We start from the raw sequence: 27,530 nt of genomic DNA on the forward strand, positions 1-27,530 counted from the left end.
GGCACCCCCCCCCCCAACCCCCACTGGGGCCAATCCTGAGGAAACAACGTCTCACGAACCAGGGACGTTCTATCAAACGACTGGCCTGCACACTTCAAAGACACCCACGTCTCAGTCCAACAAATGGCTCTAGGGCACGGCCACTGGGTGCGGCGAGGTCCGGGATTTTGCTGTGACAGGCAAACTGAGTGAGGTCTGCTGATTAGGTCATGGATTTGTATCAATGGTAAGGTTTTTTTTGGTTTTTGTTTTGTGGTTTTTGTTTGGTTGGTTGGTTTGGTTGTTTTTTAAAGACTTAATTTTTTCAGGGGTGCCTGGGTGGTTCAGTCGTCGGTTGAGCATCCAACTTCGGCTCAGGTCATGATCTTGTGGTTCGTGAGTTCAGGCCCCACCTCGGGCTTACTGCTATCAGCACAGAGCCTGCTTCCGATCCTCTGTCCCCCCCACCCCGCCCCTCCCCTGCCTGCACTCTCTCTCTCTCAAAAATAAACATTTTAAAAAAAACACTCAACATTCTAAAAAGACAATTTTTTTAAAGCAGTTTTAGCTTCACGTCTTGATTTTGGCAGTTGTCCTATGGTTATGGAAAACAGTTCTTTGTTTTTCAGAAATAGACACTGAAGTCGCCAGGGGTAACGGGAAACTGTCTGCAGCTTAATCTTAACCATTCAGAAAAACCAGACAGTTAGATGGTGGATAAGTGGTACAGACTTAGATTCATATTATAGACAGACAGGGACAGAGACATAAGTATGAAGAAAATACAATAAAAGTTGAATATTTGGGGGCACCCGACTGGCTCAGTTGGTAGAGCGGGCAACTCTTTTTTTTTTTTAAGTTTATTTATTGGCGGGGGAGGGGCAGAGAGAGAGGAAGAGAGAGAATCCCAAGCAGACCCCCTGCTGTCAGCGCAGAGCCCGATGTAGGGCTCCACCTCACGAACCATGAGATCATGACCTGAGCCAAAATCAAGTCAGACTCTTCCGACGCTTAATCTTGGGGTCGTGAGTTCAAGCCCCATGTTGGGTATAGAGATTATTTAAAAATAAATTTTTTTTAAAAAAGTTAAAATTTTGAAAATCTGAATGAAGGGCGTCTGGGAATATTCTTGCCACTTTTCTGACAGTCTAAAATTATGTCAAAATTAAAAAAAAATTTTAATTAACTCTTTTTAATATTCTTTGAGAGAGAGAAAGAGAGAGAATGAGCAGGGAAGGGGCAGAGAGAGGGAGACATAGAATCCAAAGCAGGCTCCAGGCTCCAATCTGTCAGCACAGAGCCCGTCGCAGGGCTCGAACCCACGAAATGCAAGATCATGACCTGAGCTGAAGTCGGACGCTCAACCGACTGAGCCACCCAGGCGCCCACCCCCCAAAATTTTTAGTACTTGGACCTCATAGCAAATTACCACAAACTCAGATGGCTTAAAACAACACAAATTTCTTGTCTCTCACTCCTGGAGGCTAGAAGTCTGAAATCAAGGTGCCCGAGAGCCCACGCTCTCTCTGCAGGCTCTGGGGGAGGGTCCTTCCTGCGGCCTTCAGCTCCTGGGAGCTGCGCGGTCCCTCATCTTGTGCCAGAATGACTTTAATCTCTGCCTCTGTCTTCACAGAGCCTTCCGTCTGTGAATGTGCCCAAATTTCTCTCTTCTTACAAGGACACGGGTCATATTGGATTTAGCACGGCCCCTTCTCCTTATCCAGTACGACCTCTTAAGTTGGTTATATACTCAGAGAGCCTATTTCCAAATAAGATCATAGTTACAGATTGCAGGCATTAGTAAAAGTTTAATGTTTGGAAATCTGGGCGAGTATCTGGGAATTCTTCTTGGCACTTTTATGACAGTCAGAAATTATGCCAAGATAAAATAATTCAGAGCATGATCAAAAACTCCCTAGTTTGAAACCTTCCGAGGGCCCTGCAGCGCGAGGCAGGAAGTTCCAGCAGGAAGTTCCATCCTGGCCGGCCTGGGCCTGCAAGCCCTGGGACTCCGCCTCCCCTCCCACCCTGGCCACTCCTGTCCCTTGCTCTGGCCACTGCCCTTTCCTCCAGTTTTTCTCACCCCTGACTTGTTCCTGCCCCAGGCATTTGCAGTGGTGGTTTTCATCCCAGAACATTCCTCCTTGAGAATAAGATGTGGCTCCTCAGGTCAAATGTTACCTGTCCAGAGAGACTCGACCCCCTGACCTAATGCTAGCTCCTGTTCCCGTCTTTATCTGTCTTCATATTTGTTCTCACTAGTGGAAATCCTATCACAAAATGATGTCTCGTTGAGCCCCCTCCCCTAGAATAGAAACGCTCCAGGGACAGAGGCCCTATTGGAGTTTCCGGTTTTTTCCAGAGCCTGGCACAAAGGCCCGCCTGTGGCCGGGGATGGCCAAATCATTGCTGGATGAAGCGAACCCGCAAGGTGCTGGGCAGAGCCACTGATGGTTCCACATCTGTCCACACCTGGTAACACGGTTGTGACCTGTCAGTCACAGTCACTACAGGCGGGGAGAAGCACAAGGGTCTGCCCCAGGGTCCTCTAGGCTCTTTAAAAGCCAGGAGCACGCAAGTTTGAAATACTGATGACTGTGGCCCTCCCGGTGGCCCCAGGGTGCCCTGCTGGCCAGCAGCCTCCAGCTCCCGGATTTGGGGAGTGGGGGGAGTGGCCTGTGCAACACCTGTGTTTCTAAGCGGCTTTTGTGACTTCTGGCCGAGTGTCAGGTCTCAGGCGAGCTCTGGTTCTTTCCCAGTCTTGTGGGAGCTGTGGCCAGGCTCCGCAGAGGGGGTGTGGGAAGGTGAGCACTGTGTCTAGGGGGCACCTGCACAATGGGGGACAGGAAGTAAATCCCGGGAAACCCCGCCGTGGGGAACCCAGAGCCAGGGTACTGGGTGCATGCTGGGTCCCCTGACCTGAGGCAGTGGGGACCAGGGCTGGCATGGGGGTGGGGGTGGGGGAAGGTTGGCAGGTGGGACATTTGTGGAGGGTCATCCTCACGGTCCTACAAGCCCTTCCCCGCTCCAGCGGGCACACTGTACAAGTCATCAACAAATATTCACTACACTCCCGCAGGGCTAGCAGTTAACCAAGTAAAACAGAATCGGGACATCAAGCACAGAGCGTCCGCACCCCTGGAGTCCGCGATCCTGGTGGGGGGTCCTAGGGGGAGAGGAGGGCAGAGGGCCAGCGGATGCATCAAAGGGGAGTGGGAGCTGGTCCCGGGCCCGCGGTAGGGCAGTGGGGGCCGGGAGTTGGGGGACACGGGAACCCAGACCTGAGGCCGGGGAGTTGGACGGAGTTGGGTGGGGAGTGGGGGTGGGGGAGTGCGGGGTGCGGGCGGGGGGGGGGGGGGGGGGGGGAGAGGGTGGAGGCCCTGACCTGAAGCCAGGCAGTGAGCGAGGAGTTGGGCGGTGAGTGGAGGTGGGGGTGGGGAGGATGGAGGGCGGGCAGCACGGGAGGTGCGGGGTCCCCAGCCCGCGCACGCCGGGACAGCTAGCGCGGGGTGGGGGTGGGGTGGGGGGTGGAGTTGGGTGGGATGAGGGAGGGGCAGCGCGGCAGGTCCGGGGTCCCCAGCCCGCGCGCGCCCGGGCAGCTAGCGCGGGGGTGGAGGGTGGAGGGTGGAGGGTGGAGGGTGGAGGGTGGAGGGTGGGGGAGGGGCAGCGCGGGAGGTCCGGAGTCCCCAGCCCAAGCCAAGACAGCTAGCGCGGGGGTGGAGGGTGGAGGGTGGAGGGTGGAGGGTGGAGGGTGGGGGTGGGGCAGCGCGGGAGGTCCGGGGTCCCCAGCTCAAGCCAAGACAGCTAGCGCGGGGGTGGGGGGTGGAGGGTGGAGGGTGGAGGGTGGAGGGTGGAGGGTGGAGGGTGGAGAGTGGAGTGGGGGAGGGGCAGCGCGGGGGGAGGGCGTCCCCAGCCCGCGCCAGGGCAGCGAGCACGGAGGTGGGGACGGGTGGGATGGGGGCGGGGACAAGCGCGGCGGCGGGCGGCACTCGGGATTGGCCGGGCGCCGGCCCCCCGCCCCCGCCTCTCGGCCAATCGCCTGCGCGCACTGTCGGCCGCCGGGTCCCGCAGGCCCCGCAGCTCCGGGGTTGCGGCTCCGAGTAGCAGCTGTCGGGGTCGCAGGTCGCGGCGCCCGCACGCGCGCAGCCCGCCGCTCTTTCCCGCGTCTCCGTCCAGGTGAGCGCCCGCCGGGCCGGGAACCGCCCCACCCCCGGGCGGCGGGGTCGGGCTGTGGTCGACCGCCTCCGGCGGGCCCCGGGTCGCACCCACCCCTCCGCCGGAGTTGCATCATCTGCACCTGCGCGCGGCGGAGCAGGGCCGGCGTCCCGCGCCCCCCGCGCGTCCAGGTTTTGAGGCCGGGGATTCAGCGCCCACGTGGCCCCGGGCCACCCCCCGCGGCTGTGGAGCGGAGGGGGCGGGGGGGCGGGAGCCGGGGTGCGATCGTTGATTTTTCGATGTATTTTGGAGGGGAAACGGCTGTTTCGCAAACTGCTCTTTTCCGTCAACTATATGAGATGGGAGTAAATATTCATGTAGTTGTGCGGACGGCACGTGAGGTGGGTGCCCGTGGGGGGGAGGGGCGCAGAGCACACGGGGGTCGTGCCCTGGGCACATACTCGGATGCCCGGCGACCCCCACTTCCCCGGACCCTAGGGGAGGCGGATGGTTGAGCTGGGGGGGGGGGGGCGGGGGGGGGCGGTGGAGGGGCGGGAACGCAAAAGTTTCAGCTTCGCCAGGATTACTTGGGGGTGTTTGTCCCGAACTGCGCCTCCCGGCCGGCCTCCAAATCTACTGTAGAATCTCGATAGGCCAGCTGAAAACTCACACTTTAAAACAGGAGTTTACTACCATTCGCACCCTTGAGCCTGACCATCCCCGCCCCCCACACTGGGGCCAGCTGGTGCGTGTGTCTGCAGGGTGCACGATGCCCTTGGGGGCGTCGTGACCCCAGGAGGGTCTTGCGCTTTAAGACGGGGTTTCAGGTGGAGCGGGAACCGGCAGGGCGGCGCCAGGTGAGCCCGCCTGCCCGGGACGCACGTGCTTGGCCCGCGGGGCGCGAGCTGCGTCTCGCGAGTGGGAACCCGCGGGTTCGGACCGGTTGCCAAGCGAGCGCCTGGCCCAGGGCTTTTGGGGTCCGCGGAGACTCGGTCGGCTTCGATCTTTGTACCCAGCGGCTCCTTACCTCGCCGGAGGCTATGCCAGGCTAGGCAAGTCGCAGAGAAGGAGGCGCGGGGCTGCCCGCGTCCTTAGAGGCCGCTTCCGCGAACGGTTAGCGATTCTGGCCGGTCCTGCGGCGGGCGGCGTGCCCGCCCGGCCAGAGCGCTGCGGGGCTGCCTCCCTCCGATGGGGGGGAGGGTCTGTGACCCGGGCGGGCGGGGGGCGGTTCTTGCGCGGTGGAAGAATTACCGCCTGAGCGGGAAAAGGTGCTGGTCTCCTTAAGGGCGGGGGGGGGGGGGGGGGGGTCCTAAAGTTAGAGAAGGGGAGGGGGGCATCCTCGAGTGGCCTCAGGGAAGACTTGAAGCTTCCGAAAGAAGCCGGTGATCCCAAGGCTTGAAAGAACCACCGCCCTAAGGCCGTCGGGCAGGACAGCTGGGAGGCTGGCTTCTCTGGAAAGGGGCCAGCCCCACCGGCCTGGTGAATTTCCAAAGGATGTGACTTGCAGAGTGTCCCCAGGTTTGTAACTCCCTGTTCGCAGGCTCCGGCCTGGGCGAATGTGGCCAGCCGCTGGGCACTGGGCTGCATCGGGCCACCTGCACTGGGGTAAATGGACCCAGCTGGGGCTGCCTCTGCCTTTGCTGATAACCAGCCTGGTTCTGCGTGCCCTGGAGGAGAAGGTCAGCAAGGGAACGCCCCGAAACTCTGGATTTACACCTCCATGTGAGGAGCCCTTTACACCTTCAGCCCAGTCTGCTCGGCCACTCACCTTTTCACAGCAAAACTGCCTCACGAAGGTCTTGGGGAGCACAGGAGGCGTGTGGCTGCGATCTGGGGTCCGCCTGCTTCCCAGAGGGGCTGTGGGCCATCCTGAGCCACATCACCTCCCCTACCGTGACCTTCCGGGAGGGACTTCCCAGACCTGCAGGATTCCAGAGATTTTTTTCTTTTTTTTGTTTCTTCTCTTCTCTTGAGAGTGCAGGCAGGGAGAGGGACAGAGAGAGAATCTTAAGCAGGCTCAGCACAGAGCCCGATCTCTGTGGGCTCAATCCCACGACCCTGGGATTATGACCTAGACCGAAATCAGTCAGACGCTCAACTGACTGAGCCACCCAGGTGCCCCAGAGCACCCCCCCTTTTTTTTTTAAGAACTGTTTTAGTTTTAGGAAAAATTGGGAAGACGAGTTCCATATGCCTGCTTCCTAACACTTTCCCTGAGTAGCCGAGCCTGTTGCATTAGTAGGTCTTTGTTATCGTTAGTGAACGCAGCTGTTAGCTGAAGTCCCTGCTGAACTCAGGTTCCCTCAGTTTCCCCTAACCCCCTTGAGCTCTTCCGGGATTCCTTGGAGGGTATGCCTCGTTTGTGGAGTTGTACCGTCTCTTGTGGGCACTTGTCGGTCGTCAGTCTGTGGAGGGGTGGCCGTGTTGGAGCCGGGCTCTGTCGTCCTGGTCGCTGTGGAGGTGGGAGAAGGGGGCAGAAGACGGGCTGAGTTCAGTCCCAGTCTTCCCGAAGATGAGGGTGGAGCCTGTTGGTTGTCACCCCAAAGGGGCGAGGCAGGCGTCCAGCCCAGTGAGGCCTCGCCTCTGATTGAGCCGGTCCCCGTCCGTCCGTCCATCTGTCCTTCCTTCCGTCAACTTGTCTTATCTGTTTTAAGGTTATGTGTGATTTTTATTTATTTTTTTAAACTGTTTAATTTTTAAGTTCATTTATTTTGAGAGTGAGAGTGAGCACAAGCAGGGGAGGGGCAGAGAGAGAGAGAGAGAGAGAGGAGAGAGAGAGAGAGAGAGAGAGAGAGAGAGAGAGAGAGAGAGAATCCCAAGCAGGCTCCACATTGTCAGCACGGAGCCCGAGGCTCGAACTCACAAACTGCGTGATCATGACCTGAGCCCAAGTCAGATACGTAACCCACTGAGCCACCGAGGTGCTTAAATTCATGAGAAGGTTTTTGTGACGTCCCCTTTATGGTTCTACACACTCACAAGGGCACAATTCCGTAGCATTAAGTACATTCACAGGTTGTGCAACCATCACCAGGATCTGTATGCAAAACGTTCATCAGGTCAAACCAAAACTCCTCCCCGTTCACCAGCGACGCCTCATAACCTCTGTCCTACCTGGTGAGTTTCCTCTGTGAATCTGCAGATCGTAGGCCCCTCTTTCCCGCAGGTGCAGCCGTACAGGGTTTTCCCTTCGTGTGGTTTGTTCACAAAGCGCAATGTGTCCGAGGCCCCCTCACCTCGTAGCGTGTATCAAAACATCATTCCTTTTTTTTTTTTTAGGGTAAATACATCATTGTCTCCATTTCTGATATCCATCATATAAACGTAGTCTTTTCAAAACAACTTTGAGGTAACAAAAGCCATATATATAGTCGACCCTCGAGCAGTGTGGGGGTTAGGGGTGCCGACCCCACGCAGTCAAAAATCCATATGTCACTTTTGACTCCCCCCAAATTTAATAGCTCACTATTGCCCGGAAGCCTTACTGATAATGTAAATGGTCAGTTAACACTTGTTTTGTATACAGCATGCATTTATGCTGTACTTTCACAATAAGCTGGAGAAAAGTGTGTTAGGAAAATCGTAAGGGAGAGAAAATCCATTTACAATACTGTGTTGTATTTGTCAGAAAAAATTTTTATATAAAAATTTTAACGTTTATTTATTATTGAGAAATAAAGACAGAGCATGAGCAGGGGAGGGGCAGAGAGAGAGGGAGACACAGAATCGCAAGCAGGCTCCAGGCTCCGAGCCATCAGCCCAGAGCCCGACGCGGGGCTCGAACCCACGGACCACGAGATCGTGACCCGAGCCCAAGTCGGACGCTTAACCGACTGAGCCACCCAGGGGCCCCGTTTTTGTTTTTGTTTTTAATGGAGTTGTCCTTATGTGTGATACTCACAGCAGAAGCCCTTTTTACAACTTGCTGTTTTCATTTCACGTCTACGTTGTGCAAAGATTCCCCACTGTCAGGTAAACAACATACCCATCACCTCTGCGTGGGAACTTTTTTTTTTTTGTACATGCTCACGTATTGAGAAAATTTGAAAACTTTATTACTTTTTGATGGCCAAGTAATATTCCGTTGTATGGCTGTGCCACGTTTTGTGTATCCTGCATCTGTGACAGATGTCTGGTGTGTTTCCACGTTTTGCCTCTTGTGAGTCGTGTGGCTGTGAACGTGGTGCACAGATGTCTCCAGCTCTTTGGATATATGCCTAGGAGCGCCATGCTGGCTCCCGTGGTGGTTCTGTTTAACCTTTCGAGGAACCGCCACACCGTGGCCACAGCAGCTGGCCCCGACATTTTTGTGCTTGTCCTTGTGCTGTTTGAATGTGTGGACGCCCCGCCCCTTGCCCTGCCCCTGCAGAGGGACCCTGTGAGCAGGATTGCCCAGGTCCCCAGCAGCAAAGCAGAGTCCTCGGCAGGTGTTTAGAAATGGCCTGAACCAAGTCTCTCCCCCTCCCTTTGCCAGATCCCAGCATGCCTTCCGAGACACCCCAAGCAGAAACGGGGTCCGCAGGGTGCCCCCACCTCTCAGGGGCACACCTAGGGAAAGGGAGCCTGGAGAAGGGACCTCCGGGGGACAAGGAAGCCAAGGAGCGCCTGTGGATCCGTCCCGATGCCCCAAGCAAGTGTTCCTGGCAGCTGGGCAGGCCGGTCACTGACTCCCCTCATCACCACACTGTCTTGTGAGTGTCGGTTTATGATTTATTATTATTATTATTATTATTATTATTATTATTATTTTAGGAGAGAGAGCATGTGCACAAGCTGGGGAGAGGGAGAAAGGGGCAGAGAGAGAGAGGGACAGAGAGAATCCCAAGCAGGCTTCTTGCTGTCAGCCTGGAGTCCGATGCGGGGCTCGATCCCACAAACCACGAGATCATGACCTGAGCCGCAATCAAGAGTCGGACGCTTAACCGGCTGAGCCACCCAGACACCCCTGATTATGGGATTTAAAATCAGAACTCAGAGGCGGTAGGGAGGTGCAGGCCTCACTGGGGCTGGTAGAAATGAAAAACTTACAAATCCAGAATCCCCAAGCATTAAATGTGTCTGAGCACCGAGAGCTCAGGAGGCGACGGGCCCTCGCTGCCAAAACCCAGCCGAGCAGCGGGCGAAAGGCCTGTGTGAGGCTGGGGCAGCCGCGAGGGACCAGGTTCCTGCGGGCCCCTGAGCCTGTCACGCGGGAGGCCTGGGCAGAAAGGATGCCATTTGAACCGGGTTGTAAAGCAGCGTCACCCCTGCCGCTCCCCTGCTGGCCTCGTGACCGCCTGAAAACCCTTAAGGGGTCGCCGTCCCCTCCACAACTGGTTCGGTCGAGGCACACAGTCGTGCGGGTGTTGGGGCTCACCTGCCGGGAGGACGCAAGACCGAGGCGGCCTCGTGGTGTTCAGGGAGCCTGGTGCCGATGGCACAGGTGTGATGAGACGAGGACAGGGTGCCTCGGCCCAGCATCCGGATAGGTGCCCTGGGCCAGCGCAGGGAGAGCTGGGAAAGGGGATTTGAAATGGTTCGGATGTGGGAGGGCTTAGAAGGAGGGCCAGGGTGGGAGCGGCGGGGAGGGGGTGAGGTTTACTGTAAGATGCTGTGGGGTTGCTCCCCACCCCCCGCCCCTCCCCCCCCCCCCCCCCCACCCCCCACCCTGGTAAATTCTCTCCCCAGCTCCCGCCCTGATCACCTCAGACAAGCTTCTCTGGTGGCTTTTGCCCCCCCGCCAAGCTCTCCCTTCGCCCTGCCTGCTGTGAGCTGCCCCCGGCCTGGCTGGGGGCGTCCCTTCCGCTCCTTGGAAGGCTGCTGTTGGAGGCTGGATTCCAGCTTGTTCCAGCGGAGGCCTGTTTGGGCCCCCAGGGTGGACCGCAGCCTCCGGCCCCCCTGGGGAGCTGGGTGCGCTGGGCCTGAGGCCAGGAATCTGGTCTTGCCGGGTTCCTGGAGCAGAGGGCTCGCTAAAGTTCGGGAACCACGGAATGTAAATTAGAAATCCGAGGGCGTAGGAAGCTAAACCCAGGTCTGTGCTGCACATCCCCGGGCGGGTGTTTGGTGAGCACGTACTTGGCACGGACAGGAAGAAGGTATGCAGTTGGCATCGGGCCCTGAGGGTGAGGAGGGAACCGCCTGTGTCGTGGCTGACACACCATCGGGCTGTCCACACCCGACTGTCACCTGTCACCAGGTGGGAGAACGGGGAGAGGAAGCCAGTCGCTAGAATGCGAAGGGAGACAGCCGGTCGGTGATGAGGAATCCCACACTGAGCCTGGACGTCCACCTGGGAGTTCATGGTGACCTTGACCCCAGGGGCACCGGTGACTCCCCAAGGTCTTTGTTTTGTTTCGAGTAGGGTGCTTCAATCACCCGCGCCTGACATTTTCTGAGTGATGCCCGGTGGCCGGTGCACCACCCCTTGTGGCCACTGTCCATCCCTGGTGGACAGCCAGGCAGCCTGAGGGGGCTCAGCTCTGGAGGAGCTTTTTTCATCAAGGAAAAGCTTTTTTCCTTTTTTCATCAAGGAAAAAAGAAGGACAAGGAATCCCAGGGGTCGGGTGCCGAGAGATGGAAGGAAGTGAAGGTCCGCAGAAAAGACTTTCTGAACGGATGCACCAGGCAGGAGCTGTTGTTGAAGTCATGTTGTCTACTCCAGCTTCCGTACTTGGAAGTAATTTTTTTTTAACATTCACTTGTTTTTGAGAGAGAGAGAGAGCAAGCAGGGTAGGGCAGAGAGAGAGGGAGACACAGAATCTGAAGCAGGCTCCAGGCTCCGAGCTGTCAGCACAGAGCCCGACGCGGGGCTCGAACCCACAAACCGTGAGATCATGACCTGAGCCCAAGTCGGACGCTTAACTGACTGAGCCACCCAGGCGCCCTTGTACTTGGAAATAATTTAACATAAAAAGTTGCAGAAATAATACAGAGGGGTCTCGTGTCCCTTCCCCAAGCTGCCCTCTGACCCGGGCCCCTGTTGCCCAGGAAACGACCTTGATGGGGCTCACCGTTAGCTACACCACAGACGGGGTTTCTGCCATCGGCTCACCCACCGGTGTCCTCACGTGTCACGTGTGCACACGTGAGCAGGAATGTGCCTGTGGCCTTTTACCCTGCGTGTAGGTTTGTGTAATTTCCCCTCGGATCCCTCACCCAAGCCAGTTCTTGGATTTGTTTCTTGGTTTATGTAAAACAGCGTGCTGGTGTGCCAAGTCTGAGTGATCGTGGACTTCCCTGTTTCAGGACCAAATCCCCCCAAATCTTGCCAGACATCCTGAAGAAGATCGGGGACACCCCCATGGTGAGAATCAATAAGATCGGAAAGAGATTTGGCCTCAAGTGCGAGCTCTGTGAGTACCTGGCCGCCTCCCTCTGTCCCGCGCCTGCCCCAGCAGCAGCTCGGTGGGCCTAGGGTTGTGGGCATAGACCCCTGGGGCCCTCTGGGGGGCAAGAGGGGCCAGGCAGTGAGCCGGCTAATGAATGTCCGGGACCCCATCGGGTAATAGCAGAAAGAAGGCACGGTAGGGGGACGTGCCGGGGTGGCGGGGCACAGCCGGCCGCTCTGGTCGGGGCCCGAATGAGGAGACAGAGTGTGGAGACCCGGGGAGCGTGTTCTGGGCCCGACCAGGAAGGAGCTTGACCCTCCCCAGACCTGAGGAGGAGGAGACGTCACAACGGGGTCCGTCTTTGTGATGCGGGGTCTCGGCCGTGGGCTGGGCAGGAAGCCGTCGTCTCTGTGTTCAGCTGGTTCTGTGGGGAGAGACCGTCTGTTATGAGGCGGTGGGAATCGGGGGAGCCACGTCCGGCCTTGTCCTCGGTGAGCAGGGGGGCCACCCGCACGCAGAGCCCCGTGTCGCGGGGCGAGGGCCTCTCCTGGTGAGCAGGCTGATGGGAGGCAGGCGTGGAGCGCTGGGCAGGCCCCAGTTGGAGCGCTGGGCAGGCCCCGTCCTGCCTCACACCGGCCCCCTGCTGCGTGTCCGGCTAGCCGCTCTCGGGGCCCGTGCTGCCCCAAGGGGGGCTTTTCCTGGCCCACCCACCCAGCGGGGGGCTCACTTCTCTCCTTCGCTCGGGGTTGCCACTCGGGCTGGACGGCGGGTGGCTGGGCAGGGGGTAGTTTCCCGATGGGCGAGCACGCTGCTCCGGGCGCAGGTGGGGGCGAGAACGGAGGGGGGTGGTTTACGGTCCCCACGTGCTGGGCGCGTCGCATAATAGGAGGTCGTGGGGATCGGCCAGGGGGCGGTGGGGGGAGCCTCCTCCTGTCCTGATTCGTCCTTGGCTCCCAGTGGCCAAGTGTGAGTTCTTCAACGCCGGCGGGAGCGTGAAGGACCGTATCAGCCTGCGCATGATTGAGGACGCCGAGCGGGCCGGGACCCTGAAGCCCGGGGACACCATCATTGAGCCGACGTCCGGGAACACAGGTGGGTCCCCGGATGGGCCGGGCGGGTCCCCTGGCCTGTCCGGCCGGCCTCCTCCCTCGACTCGCTTGGGCAGCACGTAATGCGTGCATTTGGAGGGCGGTGCCCAGGGGAAGCCGGGGGCGCCGGGTTCCACGTTTTCCCGCCTGCGTCGCTTCTCAGGGGGCACATCCCCTTTGCGTTTCTACCTCGGGCGTCCTCTGCCCCGACTCCCTCATCCGAGACAGAAGGGGGTGGTGACCTCGGGCCTTTGTGGTATCTGAGTGCCCTCTCCCTGGGCCTTCCCGGCTGTGGGCACCCAGAGCGGGGTCTGTGGGGCGCCGTGGCCCCCTCTCACCCCGTGCACTGTCCCCAGGGATCGGGCTGGCCCTGGCTGCCGCCGTGAAGGGTTACCGCTGCGTCATCGTGATGCCGGAGAAGATGAGCACGGAGAAGGTGGGGGCAGGGGTGGTCCCGAGGGGCCCGGCCCCGTGCACCGGGCCCGGGGGTAGACGCGGGCCTCCGTGCTCCTCCATAGGTGGATGTGTTGCGGGCCCTGGGGGCCGAGATTGTGAGGACGCCCACCACGGCCAGATTTGACTCCCCGGAGTCCCACGTGGGGGTGGCCTGGAGGCTACGGAACGAGATCCCCAACTCTCACATCCTGGACCAGGTGAGGCCGGGGTCTGGGGGCGAGCGTGCGCTCGGGGGGTGTGGACCCACATCGGGGGCGCCCCGGGGGGCGTCCGTCGGGGTCGGGGGCTGCAGAGGCGGCTGGCGCGCGGTCGCCGGCCTCTCCCGGCCTGCCCGGCGCTCCGGCAGGTGGCGGCCAGGTCCGCCGAGCCTTTGGCCCCCCGCCTCCCGGGCCGGCTCTGGACGGCTGCGCTCAGCGCCTGGGCCGCAACGGCTTTGGCGGTGCACCCGGAAGCTGTTGTACAGGTGTAAAACGCACGAAAACCTTTTCCCCGGGGCTCTCGGCCTCACCCGTCTCCCCTCTGGGTGAGTTCAGAAACCGCACCTCCTGGAGGGCTCGAGTCAACGGCTTGTGCTGGTCGAGCTTCCTAAAACCGCCCGTGCCGCTGGCCGCTGGCTCGATCTGCCGGGATCCGCTCCGGCTCGCCCCGAGCCATCGGCCTGACGCCCCGGGGCTGTTGCCCGTTCGGCGTTCCTGAGCCCACTCGGCCCCTCCGCCGTCTCTCCACACAGTACCGCAACGCCAGCAACCCCCTCGCTCACTACGACACCACCGCCGAGGAGATCCTGCAGCAGTGTGACGGTGAGTCTTCGGGCCCGCCCCTCTGTCCGCCTTCACGGCATCTATCCCTGCTTGCCTGGGAGCGTACGGGTCACTTACCCCTCCCCGGTAAACTCCTGTCCGTCCTTCAGAACCCAGCCCAAGTGTCCCCTCTCCACGAAGTGCTTTCCAGCGCATGTCCCCAGAGGGGTGTCCCTTTTCGGACTTTGCCTATGCGTCGCCCGGAACACCAAACGTATCGCGCGGCTCTGCTCGTGCGCCCGGCAGTAGGTCCTTCCAGACCCGTGGGAGCTCCTGCGTGCGGGGAACGAGAGCGTGGCAGGCTGGTTGGTGCTGGAGCCCTCCCTGGGCTCCATGCCGTCGAAAGCCCTCGGCATCAGGCCCCGGTCCGAGCGCTGAATCTAACACTTGGGTTTTCTCGTCTCCCGAGCCGGATGGTGGTGCCGGGGGTCGGTTTACTTCCTGTGCGGACATGAGCGTCCCTGGAGCCTTTGACACGTTGAGAGCCAAGCCCGTGGCGGGGGAGGGGGTGTTTCCCGAAGAGGTTTCAGGGAGAAGTTGCCGGGCGATGGGCCTCGCCGCTTGGAACCTGGTGCTGGCACCGGCCCACACGCGACCTCGTTCCAGGCCTAGGAGCCAGGCGGCAAGGGTCCAAGGGTGTGCTCACCCGGGTTTTACGTGTGAGAATTCTCTCCTTTGGCAAAAACAGCCCTCTGCCTCGGCACGGGTCTCCGCACCGACTTGTCTGCAGGATGCCTGGGCCGGCCACGCGGCAGGCGGAGAGCCCAGTGACTTTCGGGCCGAGCCTGAGGGATTTATTTATTTGCTTTATAATTCAGTTCACTTAGTCCTACCTGAAGCCTGACAGTGTAAGACGGGCACGGCGAAGGGCCTCCCCGGGCCCCGTCCCCGCGGCAGCCACCGCGCGGCGGGTCCTGGCAGTGCGTCCAGACGCCCTTCACGGCTTCGCACCAGATGGGGGCTGCGGTGGCCACGTGTCATCCAGCAAAGACTAAGCAGAGCCCACTGGCTCGCTGTGGCTGCGGATGCTTCTTTAAAGCTCTAGAACTGTCACGAGAGGCTGTCGAAATGTGACAACAGCTTCTCTCTGAACTTCTTGAGAACCAGCGTGCGTTTTGGTTGCGTCTTTACTTACTGCCGAGCGTGGCGAGCTGGCTGAGCTGTGGCCGGAGGGTGGCCCCCTGACACAGCTTCTCCCATCAGGGAAGTTGGACATGCTGGTGGCTTCGGCGGGCACGGGTGGCACCATCACGGGCGTCGCCAGGAAGCTGAAGGAGAAATGCCCAGGGTGCAAAGTGAGTGAGCCAGGGGCTGCAGACGGGTGTCGGAGGCGGGTGGGCCCGGACGTGCACGCCTCTCTCACCTGCGGCCCCATCTGCGGCCGGAAGCGGGACCATCGAGCTTCTGGGCCCTGGGTCCCCAGGGTGGCCTCTGCTTTAGAGCTGCAAGTTCCCCGTCCTGACATTTCTGCTTACAGCTTGTCTTGTACCTTGTGTGTCTGCCTCTTCTTGGGAGTGACCCATGACCTAGGTGCCCCGATGCTCTGGGGGTTGGGACAGTCGACTTGGATGGCCTCCAAGGATCGTTCCAGAAGCTCTAAGCTCTTAGGGTCACGTCCCACATGTGCTGTGCTTGGCGGAGGGGAGGGGACATCTAGATTTGGAGTTAAGCGTGGACCCGGGGAGGGGCTTGTAGAAACTTCCAACTGGGGGTCCTGAGCACTTTTCTCCTTCCGGCCATTTCTCTGCCATCCATCCCCAAAGGCTCTGGCTGCCCCCACAGGGGCAGTCAGGGCTTTCCTGGGGCGCCCTGCTCACCTGGTTCTCCCCTGGGAAGCTACCTTGTCCCCCCCGGCCACATGCCGTCCCCTCGGAGTACCCCGGGTGAATGTGTACCTTGTAATGTCCCCAGCACTTGGGGCCCGAGGCCTGGGGACACGGCCACACCCCAGGGCAGGTTTTCACCGGGTGCTTGCTAGGGGTGGGATTGGCCACCCCCATAAAAAGCCAGGCACGGCCAGATGAGACTGTTGCCCAACTCGGGTCCTCATGCCGCCCCCTCTAGATCATCGGGGTGGATCCCGAGGGTTCCATCCTCGCAGAGCCCGAGGAGCTGAACCAGTCGGAGCAGACGGTCTACGAGGTGGAAGGGATCGGCTACGACTTCATCCCCACGGTGCTGGACCGGACGGTAGGCAGGGCCAGGGCACTCCCAGGCACGGTTCCAGCCCTCTGGGTACGAACGCCCTTGGCCTGTTTTCCAACGGAGGGGCCGCGGAATAGTGGGGGCTGCGTGAGCAGGCGGGCGAAGCGTGGCCTCGCTGTCAAGGGCAGGTGACATTTGGCACCGTATCGAGTGTGTGCCAGGGCCCTGGTGGGCGGAGACGCTGAGACGGCCGTGGGCACGGGCCCGGCCCCGGCAGAGGGAGAGGGTGTGGGTGGTGAGGGCAGGGAAGCAAAGTGAACGATAAGGACCCCAGCCGGACAGGGCTCTCTTTCGGGACCCTAGAGGGTAATTCTGTCGGCGGCGGGGGGGGGGGGGGGTTGTCTAGGGTGGACCTGTGGGGACAGAGCTGTGCGGCGGGGGCTGGCGGACAGTTTCGATGCCAGGGGCAGAATGTGTTGGACCAGGAGAGGTAGAAAGTTCTAGGGTTTTAGCCCTGAGACTCCAGTCGCGGATGTGGGGCCGGGCCACGTTCCGATGAGGGTCATGGCCTCTGGCGCACCTGTGAGGCTGCAGGCGCGGGCTGTGGCCACACCCCCACCACGGAAGGGCCCGGGCCCCTCCGGAGCTTTCCGTGTGGGTCCTGTCTGCAGGTGGTGGACAAGTGGTTCAAGAGCAACGATGAGGAGGCCTTTGCCTTCGCCCGGATGCTGATTGCACAGGAGGGGCTGCTGTGCGGTGAGTGCCGGGCGGGCTCTGGGGTGCACTTGCCCCCTGCCCCCCTCCAGGCCACGTGTAAAAGACACCCTCGTTCTGAAGCCGCGGGCCGCGCCTGTCAGGTGCCGTCCGTCCGTCTGTCCCTCGGCAGGGCCGTCATGCTCACAGCAGAGGTGCCCTTCCGGAACATGGCTGGAGCTCCGGGTCTGTGTTCCTGGGCCCCTGGGGTCCTTAGGCTTTGTCTCGCTGAGGACAGGCGTGGCCCGCAGATCCGAGAGGGGAAGGAGTGTGAGCTATGAGGGGCCTGGGGACGTAGCAACCCCCCAGTAGCTCAACAGAAGAAGAAAACAGCCGCCATCTCTGCGCTCCCGGCGAAGTGGGCAGTGGGGTCCGGGTACGAGTGGGCGTCTGCCTCCTGCCGGCCCCACCTTGAGAGGCGTCCCGGCGATGCCGTCAGTGGTTTGGGGGTGAGGCCAAAGCTTTTAGGGCTCTTGGGTTTTTTTTTGTTTTCTTCTTTAATGTTCATTTTTATTTTTGAGGGCTAGACAGAGCATGAGCAGGGGAGGGGCAGAGAGAGAAGGAACCACAGAATCCCAAGCAGGCTCCAGGCCCCGAGCTGTCAGCACACAGCCCGACGTGGGGCTCGAACTCACGGACCTCGAGATCGTGACCTGAGCCAAAGTCAGACACGCTTAACCGACTGAGCCACCCAGGCGCCCTGTGGACACTTGTTTTCAGTCAAGCCCAGCCCTCACCTGGGGTCTGGGGCTGGCACAGGGTGCCGGGAATGCCCTGGAGAGGCTGGGGGGCATGTGTGACACGGGCCTCCAGGGTCAGAAGGAGATGGGACCACGCTCCCGACCGGCTGTCTCCGCTCGGAGCCCCAAGGCCCCCGAGGGAAGCGCTGGATTTAGGCCCCCAGGGACTGACGGGCCGAGAGGACACGCGGCTCGCTGTGGGGTGTCTGTGCTTCCTCGGGGAGGGTTTAGCGACCAAGCCTGGGCGGACGTGGAGCTCCGTGCTGCCAGAGTGGTGCGGGTGCAGTGAGAAGCGGGGTCCTCCCCCAGAGCCAGGCCCTGCGGGTGGCTCCCCAGGCTCCCCCCAGGCTCACACGCAGGTGCTCACGCCCCCCCCCCCCTCCGCCCCGCAGGTGGCAGTGCCGGCAGCGCCATGTCGGTGGCCGTGAAGGCCGCCCAGGAGCTGCAGGAGGGCCAGCGCTGCGTGGTGATTCTGCCGGACTCGGTGCGCAACTACATGTAAGACGCGCCCTCCCCCGCCCGCGGCTCTGTCTCTGTCCTTCCGAGTCCCCCGCCCGCGTCTCTCTGTCCTTCTGAGCCCCACACGCCCCGGGGGCTCTCGCTGCCCGGCCTCCCCGGAGATCAGACAGCAAGGAGGCGGGAGGGTGGGGGTCCGCGGGACCCCTGTGAGCTCTGCCTGCACCTGCCTGGCCCCCGGGCTCCCCGTCGGGCTCCCCATTGTGTCTCAGCCTGTCTTGGGATCCTCTAGACACGCTTATGAGTCCGCGCACCTTCAGGGCGGCCGGTGCGTCTGGCAGAGTGCCCCCTGGAGGGGGTTCCTTGCCCACTTAAGCCCCTCCTGCCCCCGTCGTCCCTCCCACGGTCTCCTGTGAGCTGCCCTCCCCCACTCGCCCCCTTGCGACCTCCACCCTCTGACTGAGGAGATCCCTGGCTGGGCTCAGACGGCCCTTCAGGACCTGCCGGGAAGTGTCTGGCCGGTGGCCCCCACGGCCCCTTCCGGCCCGATGGCACTGGGCGTTCGTGTGTGTTGTGGCCCAGCTCCGAGGGCCATAGGTCCAGCCGGTGGCCCCTGGGCCTCCGGCTCTGCCTGTGCGCCAGGTTGCTCCGCAGCAGGCTTCTGGGGGACGGGGAGCTGAGGACCCCCCTGGCCCCCGCCCGCCAAACCCTCACGATTCCCTCCATAGCCTGGGTGCTGGGGGTGCCCCGAGTTGGCTTCCCAGGGGCGCGGGGGTTCACAAGGGTTCCCACCGCCAAGTTGCCCTGAGCTGGGCTGCCCGTCTCCCCGTGAGCTCGACGGGCCTGCTGTGTGGGCATGTGAGCATGTGCACGCTGGAGGGTGTGAGAAGCAGGGCGGGTCCGTGGGAGACACGGCGGGTGGGTGAGGGAGACACGGAGCAGGGGCGGAGGTGAGAGGGCAGGTCCGCAGGGGGTAGAGATGGGGTGGGGGAGGGGGGAAAGACAGGGCCGGTGGGGGGCGGGGGACAGGGTGGGGGTATGCGGGAGGTGGGGTGAACGGGAGGGAGACGGGGCGGGTGTTGGGGGGCAGAGAGATGGGGTAGCTGTGAGCGGTAGACGGAACCAGTCATGCAAAGGACCGAGCGTGTCCTCCCGCGTGTCTTGGTCACCGGGTGGCAGGTTGGGCCGGGTCCCAGGCAGGCAGCCCCGAGCCGGGGCCAGTGTCCTCAGCCCCTGGGAGCGAGGCGCGCCCTCTGTTCCTCGGCCGGGAGGCCGCCCCGGAGCCAGGAGCGGGCTTGCCGGCTTGGGCTCCGGGACAGACGCTGTGCTCTGCACCCCCGCCGATGCAGGCCAGGCTCGCGGGTCGACCAGGTGCCCCCACGGCACTCCCTGCTGGGGTCTCCCAAGGCCCGGCTCCCCGGCCTCACCCTGCAGTCCCCGCCGGCCGCTCGGGGTCTCGGCTGGAGCCACGGTTTTCCGCGAGTGGTGCTGGGCTCTCTCAGGACCGACCGGGCCCCAGCAGTTTCTTGATGCCCGTAGGTCCAAGTTCCTGAGTGACAAATGGATGATGCAGAAGGGCTTCCTGAAGGAGGAGGACTTCACCGTGACAAAGCCGTGGTAAGGGTGTCTCTGAGCGGAGACCGTGCTCCCAAGTCCAGGCCCCTGTGCTCCGTCCCGCACCCGGCCGGCCGTCATCCCTCTGCGCTGAGCCTTGTACTGAGTGTACTTGTCTTCCCCTCCCGCCTCCCGGTTCGCGGCCGGCCCGGCGCCCTCCCCCCAGGTGGTGGCACCTGCGAGTTCAGGAGCTGAGCCTGTCGGCCCCGCTGACGGTGCTGCCCACGGTCACCTGCGAGCACACCATCGAGATCCTCCGCGAGAAGGGCTTCGACCAGGTGCCCGTGGTCGACGAATCAGGGTCAGTGTCAGCCACCCCAACCCGGGGCTCTGCCCGGAGCCGCAGGGCCCCAAGCTCCCGGACAGGGCGGGGCAGCGGTTGGCCCGTCGGACGACTTGTCCATGCGCACCCGCCACGCAAGCTCTTACGGCCCAAGGGCCCCTCCTGCGGCGTCCCTGCACTCCGGGCACGTGCGTGGGGGGCGGTGGGAGAGGACCGGCCGTGCCGTGGCTCGTGGCCAGCACTGGAAGGCCGTGGCCAGCCAGCAGTCTCCCGAGACCGTCCCAATTCTAGAACCAAGCCCACCACCTGGGACGGTTCCCCCACGATGCTGGTCAGAATGGAGGTGCCCGAGACTCACTGGTTTGTGGTGTCCCTGCACTGGACAGGCAGCCCCCAGGGCCGGGCGTCGGTCACTGCCATACCCACGCGTGGGCACCGCACTTCCTGGTTGAATTCTCAGAGAGATTCCATGTCTGGCCACGGAGCACAGCCTGAGCAGAGGGTGGCTGTGGGCGTGTTCTGTCCTTGGGAGGGAAGAGAGGTGCCCACACTGACCCCTGACCCGTTTCCCAGGGCGATCCTGGGGATGGTGACCCTGGGGAACATGCTGTCGTCCCTGCTCGCTGGGAAGGTTCAGCCGTCAGACCAAGTTCGAAAAGTCCTCTATAAGCAGTTCAAACAGGTATGAGCTCTGTTTCGCTCGAGACCCAGGCCTGCCCTCGAAGGCGGGGCTCAGTGCTCCCCGTGAGAGGGTGCCGGGGCCCCCGCTGCACCCAAGCCCATAAACCCAAGGGTTTGCCCCTGCTCTGCAGGCGGCCCTCGCTGGTGGGGGCTCACCTGGGGGTCAGCATCCCGAGGCCGTCTCAGCCAAGCCGGGCGCCCGCCAGCACGGTCGTTCCGCAATGCTGGGCCTGTGCCTTCTCTGTGCACGTTTGTTAAGAATGCCCGGCAGGCCGAGAACATTCTGGGGAGTTGCCGGGGCTGGTTGGGGCCCGTGGGCATCCTTACATGATCACGGCCCCTCGATGGGCTGGGCAGAGGCCCCAAGGTGGTGCGGTCGGGCGTCCCCTCTCCCTGGTCCCTGGCGCCGACTCCCCACCAGCTTGTCCTGCACTTGGTGAGGGAAGGCAGCCGCTGGCCGTGTTGTATTTGAGGGGCTGAGTCTAGAGCCAGGGAGGAATTTCCCACCAGGCAGTTGACATGGCCCCGGAATCCGTGTTCCTTCCACTTTCGGCCATCACCTGTCTCACGGGCCCTGCAGGGCCCCTTCCGCTAGGCCCTCTGGGAGCCGCTGCCCGGCCTGGACTGTCACCCCCTCCTCCTCGTCCCCTGTCCTTCCTCCAACCTCGACACTTCCCGCAGCTGGTGCCCCCACTGCCCCCGCGCGATGCGTTCACCCTCTGTGCCCCAGGCCCCGTCACACCCGGGAGCACTGAGTGCACGAGCGTGTTTCTTGTGCGGAAGCTCCGTGAGGTGTCACTAAGCCCGGTGTCACGTGAGAGGGGCTGGCCAGCCGGGCCGAGCGTGGTCGCCCTTCCCGCCGGCTTCTCAGCTGTTCCCTCTACTGAGGCGTAATTGCCACACGGGGTCGTGTCCAACCTGGCCCATTCGATGGTTCTGACGTGAATACGCACCCGTGAAGCTGTCCCCATGGTCATGAGCGCACGTATCCCTTACCCCGAAGGCTTCCCCCGCCCCCCCCGCCCCCACCGACGCCCCTCTCGTCGCTGCAGGCGGTATGTGCTCTGCAGACCCGTGCACACAGCGTGTGCCACTCGTGTGCCTTTCCCACAGCGTAGTGTGGTGAGACCCATCCCCCGGGGCCGTGCACGCTGGTCCCTTCCCGCCCCGAGCGCCGCTGGCCCGCGCCGGGGCCTTCCACGAGCTGGCCTGGTCGGGGGAGCCTTCTCTCCGGTGGGGGCTCCGCTCCGTGGGTCTGTCCTCAAGCGGGCAGAGCCGGTGGCCGCCGCCTGGCGCCCGAGTCTGTATCTTGTTCCCTCCCTGAGAGGCCACACCTTCAGCCACGCCTCCGCCCCCAGAGCGCAGCCAGGCCCTCGGCGGGGACCCCTCTGGGTCTCAGCGCAGGGACTTCAGTTCTCGCCCCTGAGCTGCCGGGCGGGGCCGGAGGAGCCGACCGCGTGGGGGGCCGCCGTGCACCTGCTCCCCTCTGCCCTGCGCTCCCAGGGGCGGGTGTGGGTGGAGGCAGGTGTCTTCCTTCAGCAGGGGCTCCAAGCCTCCGCGTTCTAGATCCTGTCTTGAGAACGCAGGGGCCGCAGTAGACAGCCTGGGTGGGACCCGACATCTGGGCACAGCCGCCCTGCCGGGTGCTGGCCCTTCCTGCTGCCCCGTGGGGGCCTGGCCACCTGGGTGCGCTGTGGCTCCCTTACCACCTGATTCTTCGTGACCCCCCGTGGCCTTTTGACCACATCCAGCGCGTGGCCTACGGAAAGCGTTTGGCGGAAGCTGGCTTCCGTGGACCGGCGCTGCTGTGAACGCTTCAGCGTGCACTGGCGCCTGGTGTGGACGTGCTGGACCCCCCCCGGGGCCCACCCCCAGAGGCTCTTCCCCTGGTCTCCTGAGCCGTGAGCGCTGGTCTTTTCCCACGGAACCGCCCCCAGTACCAGAGTCCAAATAGGAAGGGCGCCGGGCTAGGTTCCGGTGTGGCTGACCAGGGCTTGTCCAGCTCGCGTCTGATGAACACTCCCCTCACTGTGTCCCCAGAGGGGGTCAGCCAGCCCCTGTGACCCCTCCCGGGGAGCTGATGGCAGTGGAGGCCGTGGGGGACAGAGGGCTCTCCGGGTCAGACTTTCCCGGGAGCGTAAAGAGATGGCCGAGTGCCGTGGCTTACACCAGGTGACCCCTGCGGCTGGGCTGCTGACGCCCCATCCATAACTAACCTGAGAACCTTGCGGTGTGAGCAGGTGGGAAGGAGGTCCCGCGGTAGAGCCCCAGCCCGTGTAGATGCCGGAGGGGGCCGGGGGCTAGGCTCCCTCCATTCTCCGAATGCCTCACCTCACCGTGTTCACCTCTCTCTGCGGGTCATTTAAAACTAGGAAGATCTTTCAAATGAAGTATGGCCTCGGGTGAGTTCAGCTTGTAGAGGCATCACCTGCGTTTCCCGCAAACCTGCGTTCCCGGTGCGGGGATGGGGTCTGCTCTTGGGGAGTGCTACGCATGAGGGTAGCAGCCCCCCCAGGGCCGGGGAGGCTGAACTCATTGAACAGCATCCTCCGCTGATTTCTCAAAGAATGTGGATACAGAGACAGGAGCCCTTTAGGCCTCTTGCTGACAGCAGACCTCTTCCCTCTGGACGTGGGGTCACCGTGACTTCCGGGTTCCAGGCGGTCGGCCAAGAGGGCGTTGGGGGTGTGCCCGAAGCCCATCTCCGGTCTCGGCGGAGGTCCGAGCCGGGCGTTGGCGATGTTGGGGGCGAGGGAACACCTGGGCGCCGGGTCGGCGGGCGGCGAGCCACGGACCGAGCGGGGCGACAGGCCTGGTGGCCGGGGGGCCACCGGGGGCCAGCCTCGCTCCCGCACAAGGGCCAGGGTCTCCGATCATGACCGCTCCTCCAGCGCCCCCATCCTGATTTTCCCTCCTGGGTCTTCCGTCCATTTTGTGTCCCCCACGCCCCCTTTCCCACCTGGTGGGAGCACACTTCTCGTGAGGCACGGGTTTCGATCCTCAGAAGGTGGCCCCTGTTTTTACTGTTCTCACAGTTTGTCTTGAGCGGGCGGTGTGGGGCAAGCACCCACGTCTGCCTTCTCCACACAGCTCGCCATCGTTACCACGTCTTGCACTGGTGTTTGTTGGGGCAGGTGCCCGATAAGTGCTAGTTTTCATAGGGGTCTGTCTGTGCGTTCCACGCGCCCGGGGGTTGTGGCAAACGTATCTGTTCCAGTATCCCACAGACCAATACTGTGTGTAAACCCCCCTCCCCCCGGATCTCCCTGAGTTTTGTTTTTTGTTGTTTTTTTTTTAACGTCTACCTTTGGGAGAGACATAGTGTGAGCGGGCGAGGGGCAGAGAGAGAGGGGGGCACAGAATCCGAAGCAGGCTCCAGGCTCTGAGCTGTCAGCACAGATCCCGACGCGGGGCTCGAACTCATGCACCGCGAGATCATGACCTGAGCCGAAAGCCAAAGTTGGAGGCTTAACGGACTCAGCCACCCCGGCACCCCTCCCTGAGCTTCTCATTAGTTTTGCCTCTTCCAGAATGTCAGAGTTGGGGTCAGACTGTGGGAAGCCTTTCTAAATGGCTCTGTCCTGTGTCTCTCCAAGGACTCATGGTTCATCTGAGCGTCTTATGTGCACTGTGTCGCCCTCTGCGTCTTGCATTCGGTTTCTGAATCGGCAGAAGACTAGAGGAGAATGTTCTGGAGCGATGCCCAGCCTTTGCTTTGCTCCTTTCACCGTCAGGCCTGGCAGGCAGTGGCCCTCAGGCTCCGCCAGCTTGAGGCCTGGCGGGACGGTCCTGGGAGCGCTGACACCGACCGCACTTTTTCTTCCAGATCCGGCTGACGGACCCGCTGGGCAAGCTGTCGCACATCCTGGAAATGGACCACTTCGCCCTGGTGGTCCACGAGCAGATCCAGTGTGAGTGGGCCTGCTGTGGGCCGGGCTGGGCCGGGAGCTCCGTGGGGCAATGAGGCCCTCGTCCCTCAGAGGGTGTCGGGAGGTTGGGGGGGGGCGGGTTGGGGGTGCTGACCTCCAGCCCCCACCAGCCTGTGACTGTGGATCCCGGCGGGAGCCCTCCGTGGGCCCTGCCAGAGAGGCCACAGGGCTTTTGAACTGCCACGCACAAAGCCCCTTCCGGGCCTCTTTGGCGGGTCCCCACAGGCCGGGGGATGCGTCCGGTCCTGGGCGGGGATGAGGGCTGGAGAAGCGAGGAGGATCGGGAGGGGCCCAGAGTGCCCACCCTCCCGGCTGGGGCTGGTCTTGGGGCCCGGTCTGCCCCGAGTCTAATGCCCGTCCCGTCCTTGGCTCCACAGCGCGGGACCTGGCCTTGACGGGCGTGGTGGGGGGGCCCTCAGGTATGTACGCCCCCCCACACGACCCCCCCCCCCCCCCCGGAAATGGCTCTGTGGTCACAGTCGGAGCCTCCGAGGGCGGAGGAGGGCGTCCAGGCCCCAGGCTCGAGTGGGAGGGTTCTTCCTCCTAGGCTGTTGACTCACGTTTGAACTTCTACCAAAAAAAGGCCAGAGTCCCAAGTTCAGAGTCCGCCTGGCAGCATTTCCCCCGGCTGCCTCCTGCGGTGCTGGCAGAGGCGAGCGGTCGTAGTGGAGACCCCATGGCCCTTTTTCCGGAAAGCCTGCACGCCGGGCTCTGGATGGGTTTCTCCCGGAGGGTCTGCAGGGCAGACTGGAGAGGCCGCTAGAGGCCGCCGTCGCCTGCGGAGGTGTGCGGCCGTCTGTCCGTCCCGGTGCCTCTTCCTCTCCCGAGGTTCTCCAAGCACGCCAGCTGGGTCCCTGCCCCCCCCCTCCCCTCGCCGGGACCTCTGCCCTGAAAGGCACGAGGGACAGCCAGCCATAGGTGTGGTGCTGGGAAAGGGGGGGCCTGGCCCTGTGTGCGTCCGTCACGGTTCTCGGGGGGAAAGCGTCACCAGGATATGTGGACGTGGGGAAAGAGCTGTGGTATAAGGAGTTGGCTGACCAACCGGGTGACCAGGCCGGTGGGTCCCCTGCAGGGTGAGGGGGCAGGCTCAGGACCCAAGAGCCAGTGTTTCAGTCTGAGTCCAAAGACAGGAACGATGTTCTCTCACTCAGAGAGTCAGCCTTTTTGTTCTCTTCAGGCCTTTGGCTGATTAGGTGAGGCCCACCACATTAGGGAGGATCCTCTCTCTCCTCCCTGTGCTCAAATATCGCGTCTCACCCAAAGACACCCAGAGTGATGTCTGACTAAATATCTGGGCACCCCGTGACTTCGTCAAGCGGACACGTAAAATTAACCGTCTCAAAAACCCTCTCTGCGCTTTGCACAGCGCGGTGGGAAGGGGCTGCCGTTCATTTAGGCCTGAGAGAAAGGCAGGGGTTCGAAGACAGGCCGGGGGTGTAGATCACGGGTGTGGGAGACGTTGGAACTTCTGGCCAAACTCAAGCATCGGGCGCCCAGGGGGACGCTCGGATTGCTTGCTTAGTGAAACCTGGGGCGTCCAGCCGGGCAGACACGGGGCGGAGAAGCCAGCTTCGCCCAGGCGTCTCGTGTCAGAAGACCGCACGTGGCGTTGGGCCCGCGTGGGCCTCGGGCGGCTCCAGGGCAGGGCCTCCGGGGTGTGGCCGCCTCTAACGGGCTCCGCGAGGAGACCCCTTTACACCTGCTGTCTTGTTCCTCCGCAGACCACAGCAACGGCAAGTCCAGTAAGAGGCAGACGGTGTTCGGGGTCGTCACTGCCATCGACTTGCTGAACTTCGTGGCCGCTCGGGAGCGCGACCGGAAGACCAGGTCAGGAAGCACCTCGGAGCCCAGACCTGCCGGGGCCACGGTACAGCTCTGACCGCGCCCGCGCCTCGCCTCGCCTCGCCGGGGTCCGTGCTCTACCTTTTGTAAACACAGAACCCACACGCGTGATTTTTAACTGCCTGACGCTGGGCGTTGTTGTCAGGAGCGGGCAGCGGGTGTAGGATGCTTAGCCCGGGGCCAGTGTGGACGCTAGCTTCCCTTTGATTAACACCTGGCCGCCTCGGTGAATCCGTTCACGGTCTGTTGGAGTAGATGTGTGTTTCTTTACCTTTCTTCTAAAACGGCTCAGCGAGAAAATCTTACCAAACAGGATCCAGCCAGGCGGGTGAGCCCTCGTGGCAAATGACCAGAGCAGGGTGGATAAAAGTGGAGGAAAGTGCTCTTCTGGAGAAGAACCTACGATGGGGAGCAGCAGAAAGGCGGCTAGGGAAGGATGGGCCTGTTTGGAGCCCTGACACGGAGGTGGTGTCTCCTGGGTACCGGGGCTGGTTACAGTGACTTCAGTGTTCGGGGGTTTCTTAATTGAGGTGAAATTCGCATAACCTTAAATGAACGATTTAAAAGTGGAAGTTTTCGGGGCGCCTGGGTGGCTCAGTCGGTTGAGTGTCCCACTTTGGCTCAGGTCATGATCTTGCGGTTTGTGGGTTCAAGCCCCGCATCGGGCTGTGTGCTGACAGCTCAGAGCCTGGAGCCCGCTTCGGATTCTGTGTCTCCCTCTCTCTCTCTCTGCCCCTCCCCTGCTTGTGCTCTCTCTCTCAAAAATAACATTAAAAAAAAACCTTAAAAAGTGTATGTTCTCAGTGTCGTGCAGCCACCGCCTCGGGTAGCCAAGTCCCATGCACTTCGCACCCCCCACTCCCCCCACATCCACCCCCTGGGTTTGTCTCTTGGGATGCGCCACATAAACAGAATCCTACAGTCTGGCCTCTCGTCCGTCTGTGGCTTGTTTCGCTCAGCATCTGAAGTTCACCCACGCTGCAGCAGCTGTCAGTACGTCATCCCTATTTATGACCAGACAACACCCCGTCGTGTGCACGGATCACGTTTTGTGTGTCCTTTCCACAGCTGATGGACGTTTGGGTTGTTTCCACTTCTTAGCTGTTAGGAATTGTGCTGCCGTGAACATGTGTGTCCAAGTATTTTGTTTCAAGGCCCGTTTTTAATTCTTTGGGTTATATGCACACGAGTGAACTTGCTGGGTCACGTGGTCATTCTGTTTCATTTTTTGAGGAGCCCCTAAACTGTTCCACTGTGGTTGTGGTTGTGCCATTTCACATTCCCACCAGCTGTGCACAGAGA

The 27,530-nt window shown here is 61.8% G+C and overlaps 1 protein-coding gene across 7 annotated transcripts; it reads left to right on the forward strand.

Annotated features, from left to right (window-relative positions):
• The first annotated feature begins 201 nt into the window (after nucleotides 1-201).
• On the forward strand, nucleotides 202-26,876 carry CBS (cystathionine beta-synthase). Of its 7 annotated transcripts, XM_042956518.1 has the most exons (19): nucleotides 4,036-4,155; nucleotides 5,675-5,856; nucleotides 8,609-8,825; nucleotides 11,359-11,465; nucleotides 12,399-12,533; nucleotides 12,886-12,965; nucleotides 13,048-13,182; nucleotides 13,716-13,785; nucleotides 14,989-15,080; nucleotides 15,850-15,975; nucleotides 16,602-16,686; nucleotides 17,816-17,921; nucleotides 19,419-19,496; nucleotides 19,660-19,794; nucleotides 20,350-20,458; nucleotides 24,284-24,368; nucleotides 24,764-24,805; nucleotides 26,108-26,296; nucleotides 26,542-26,876. In XM_042956518.1, exons 2-18 carry the CDS (start codon nucleotides 5,691-5,693, stop codon nucleotides 26,263-26,265), a joined length of 1,926 nt encoding a protein of 641 aa, XP_042812452.1. In that variant the 5' UTR covers nucleotides 4,036-4,155; nucleotides 5,675-5,690; the 3' UTR covers nucleotides 26,266-26,296; nucleotides 26,542-26,876. The 7 variants fall into 7 exon arrangements, with proteins under 7 accessions (XP_042812458.1, XP_042812452.1, XP_042812453.1 ...); XM_042956524.1 differs by lacking the exons at nucleotides 4,036-4,155; nucleotides 5,675-5,856; nucleotides 26,542-26,876 and adding an exon at nucleotides 202-226 and having other exon boundaries at nucleotides 26,108-26,484; XM_042956519.1 differs by lacking the exons at nucleotides 24,764-24,805; nucleotides 26,542-26,876 and having other exon boundaries at nucleotides 26,108-26,484.
• Nucleotides 26,877-27,530: the final 654 nt, after the last annotated feature.

The sequence above is a fragment of the Panthera tigris genome, chromosome C2 (assembly GCF_018350195.1).
Source record: "Panthera tigris isolate Pti1 chromosome C2, P.tigris_Pti1_mat1.1, whole genome shotgun sequence".
Lineage (NCBI taxonomy): Eukaryota > Metazoa > Chordata > Mammalia > Carnivora > Felidae > Panthera > Panthera tigris.

What these genes read in the sequence shown, in the direction of transcription:
- CBS (XM_042956518.1), top strand. Translation starts at nt 5,691, where the DNA reads ATGTGGCCAGCCGCTGGGCACTGGGCTGCATCGGGCCACCTGCACTGG. An exon ending in CTCTGGATTTACACCTCCAT is followed by an intron (nt 5,857 to 8,608) that starts GTGAGGAGCCCT and finishes TCCCTTTGCCAG; the next exon opens with ATCCCAGCATGCCTTCCGAG. An exon ending in ACTCTCACATCCTGGACCAG is followed by an intron (nt 13,183 to 13,715) that starts GTGAGGCCGGGG and finishes CTCTCCACACAG; the next exon opens with TACCGCAACGCCAGCAACCC.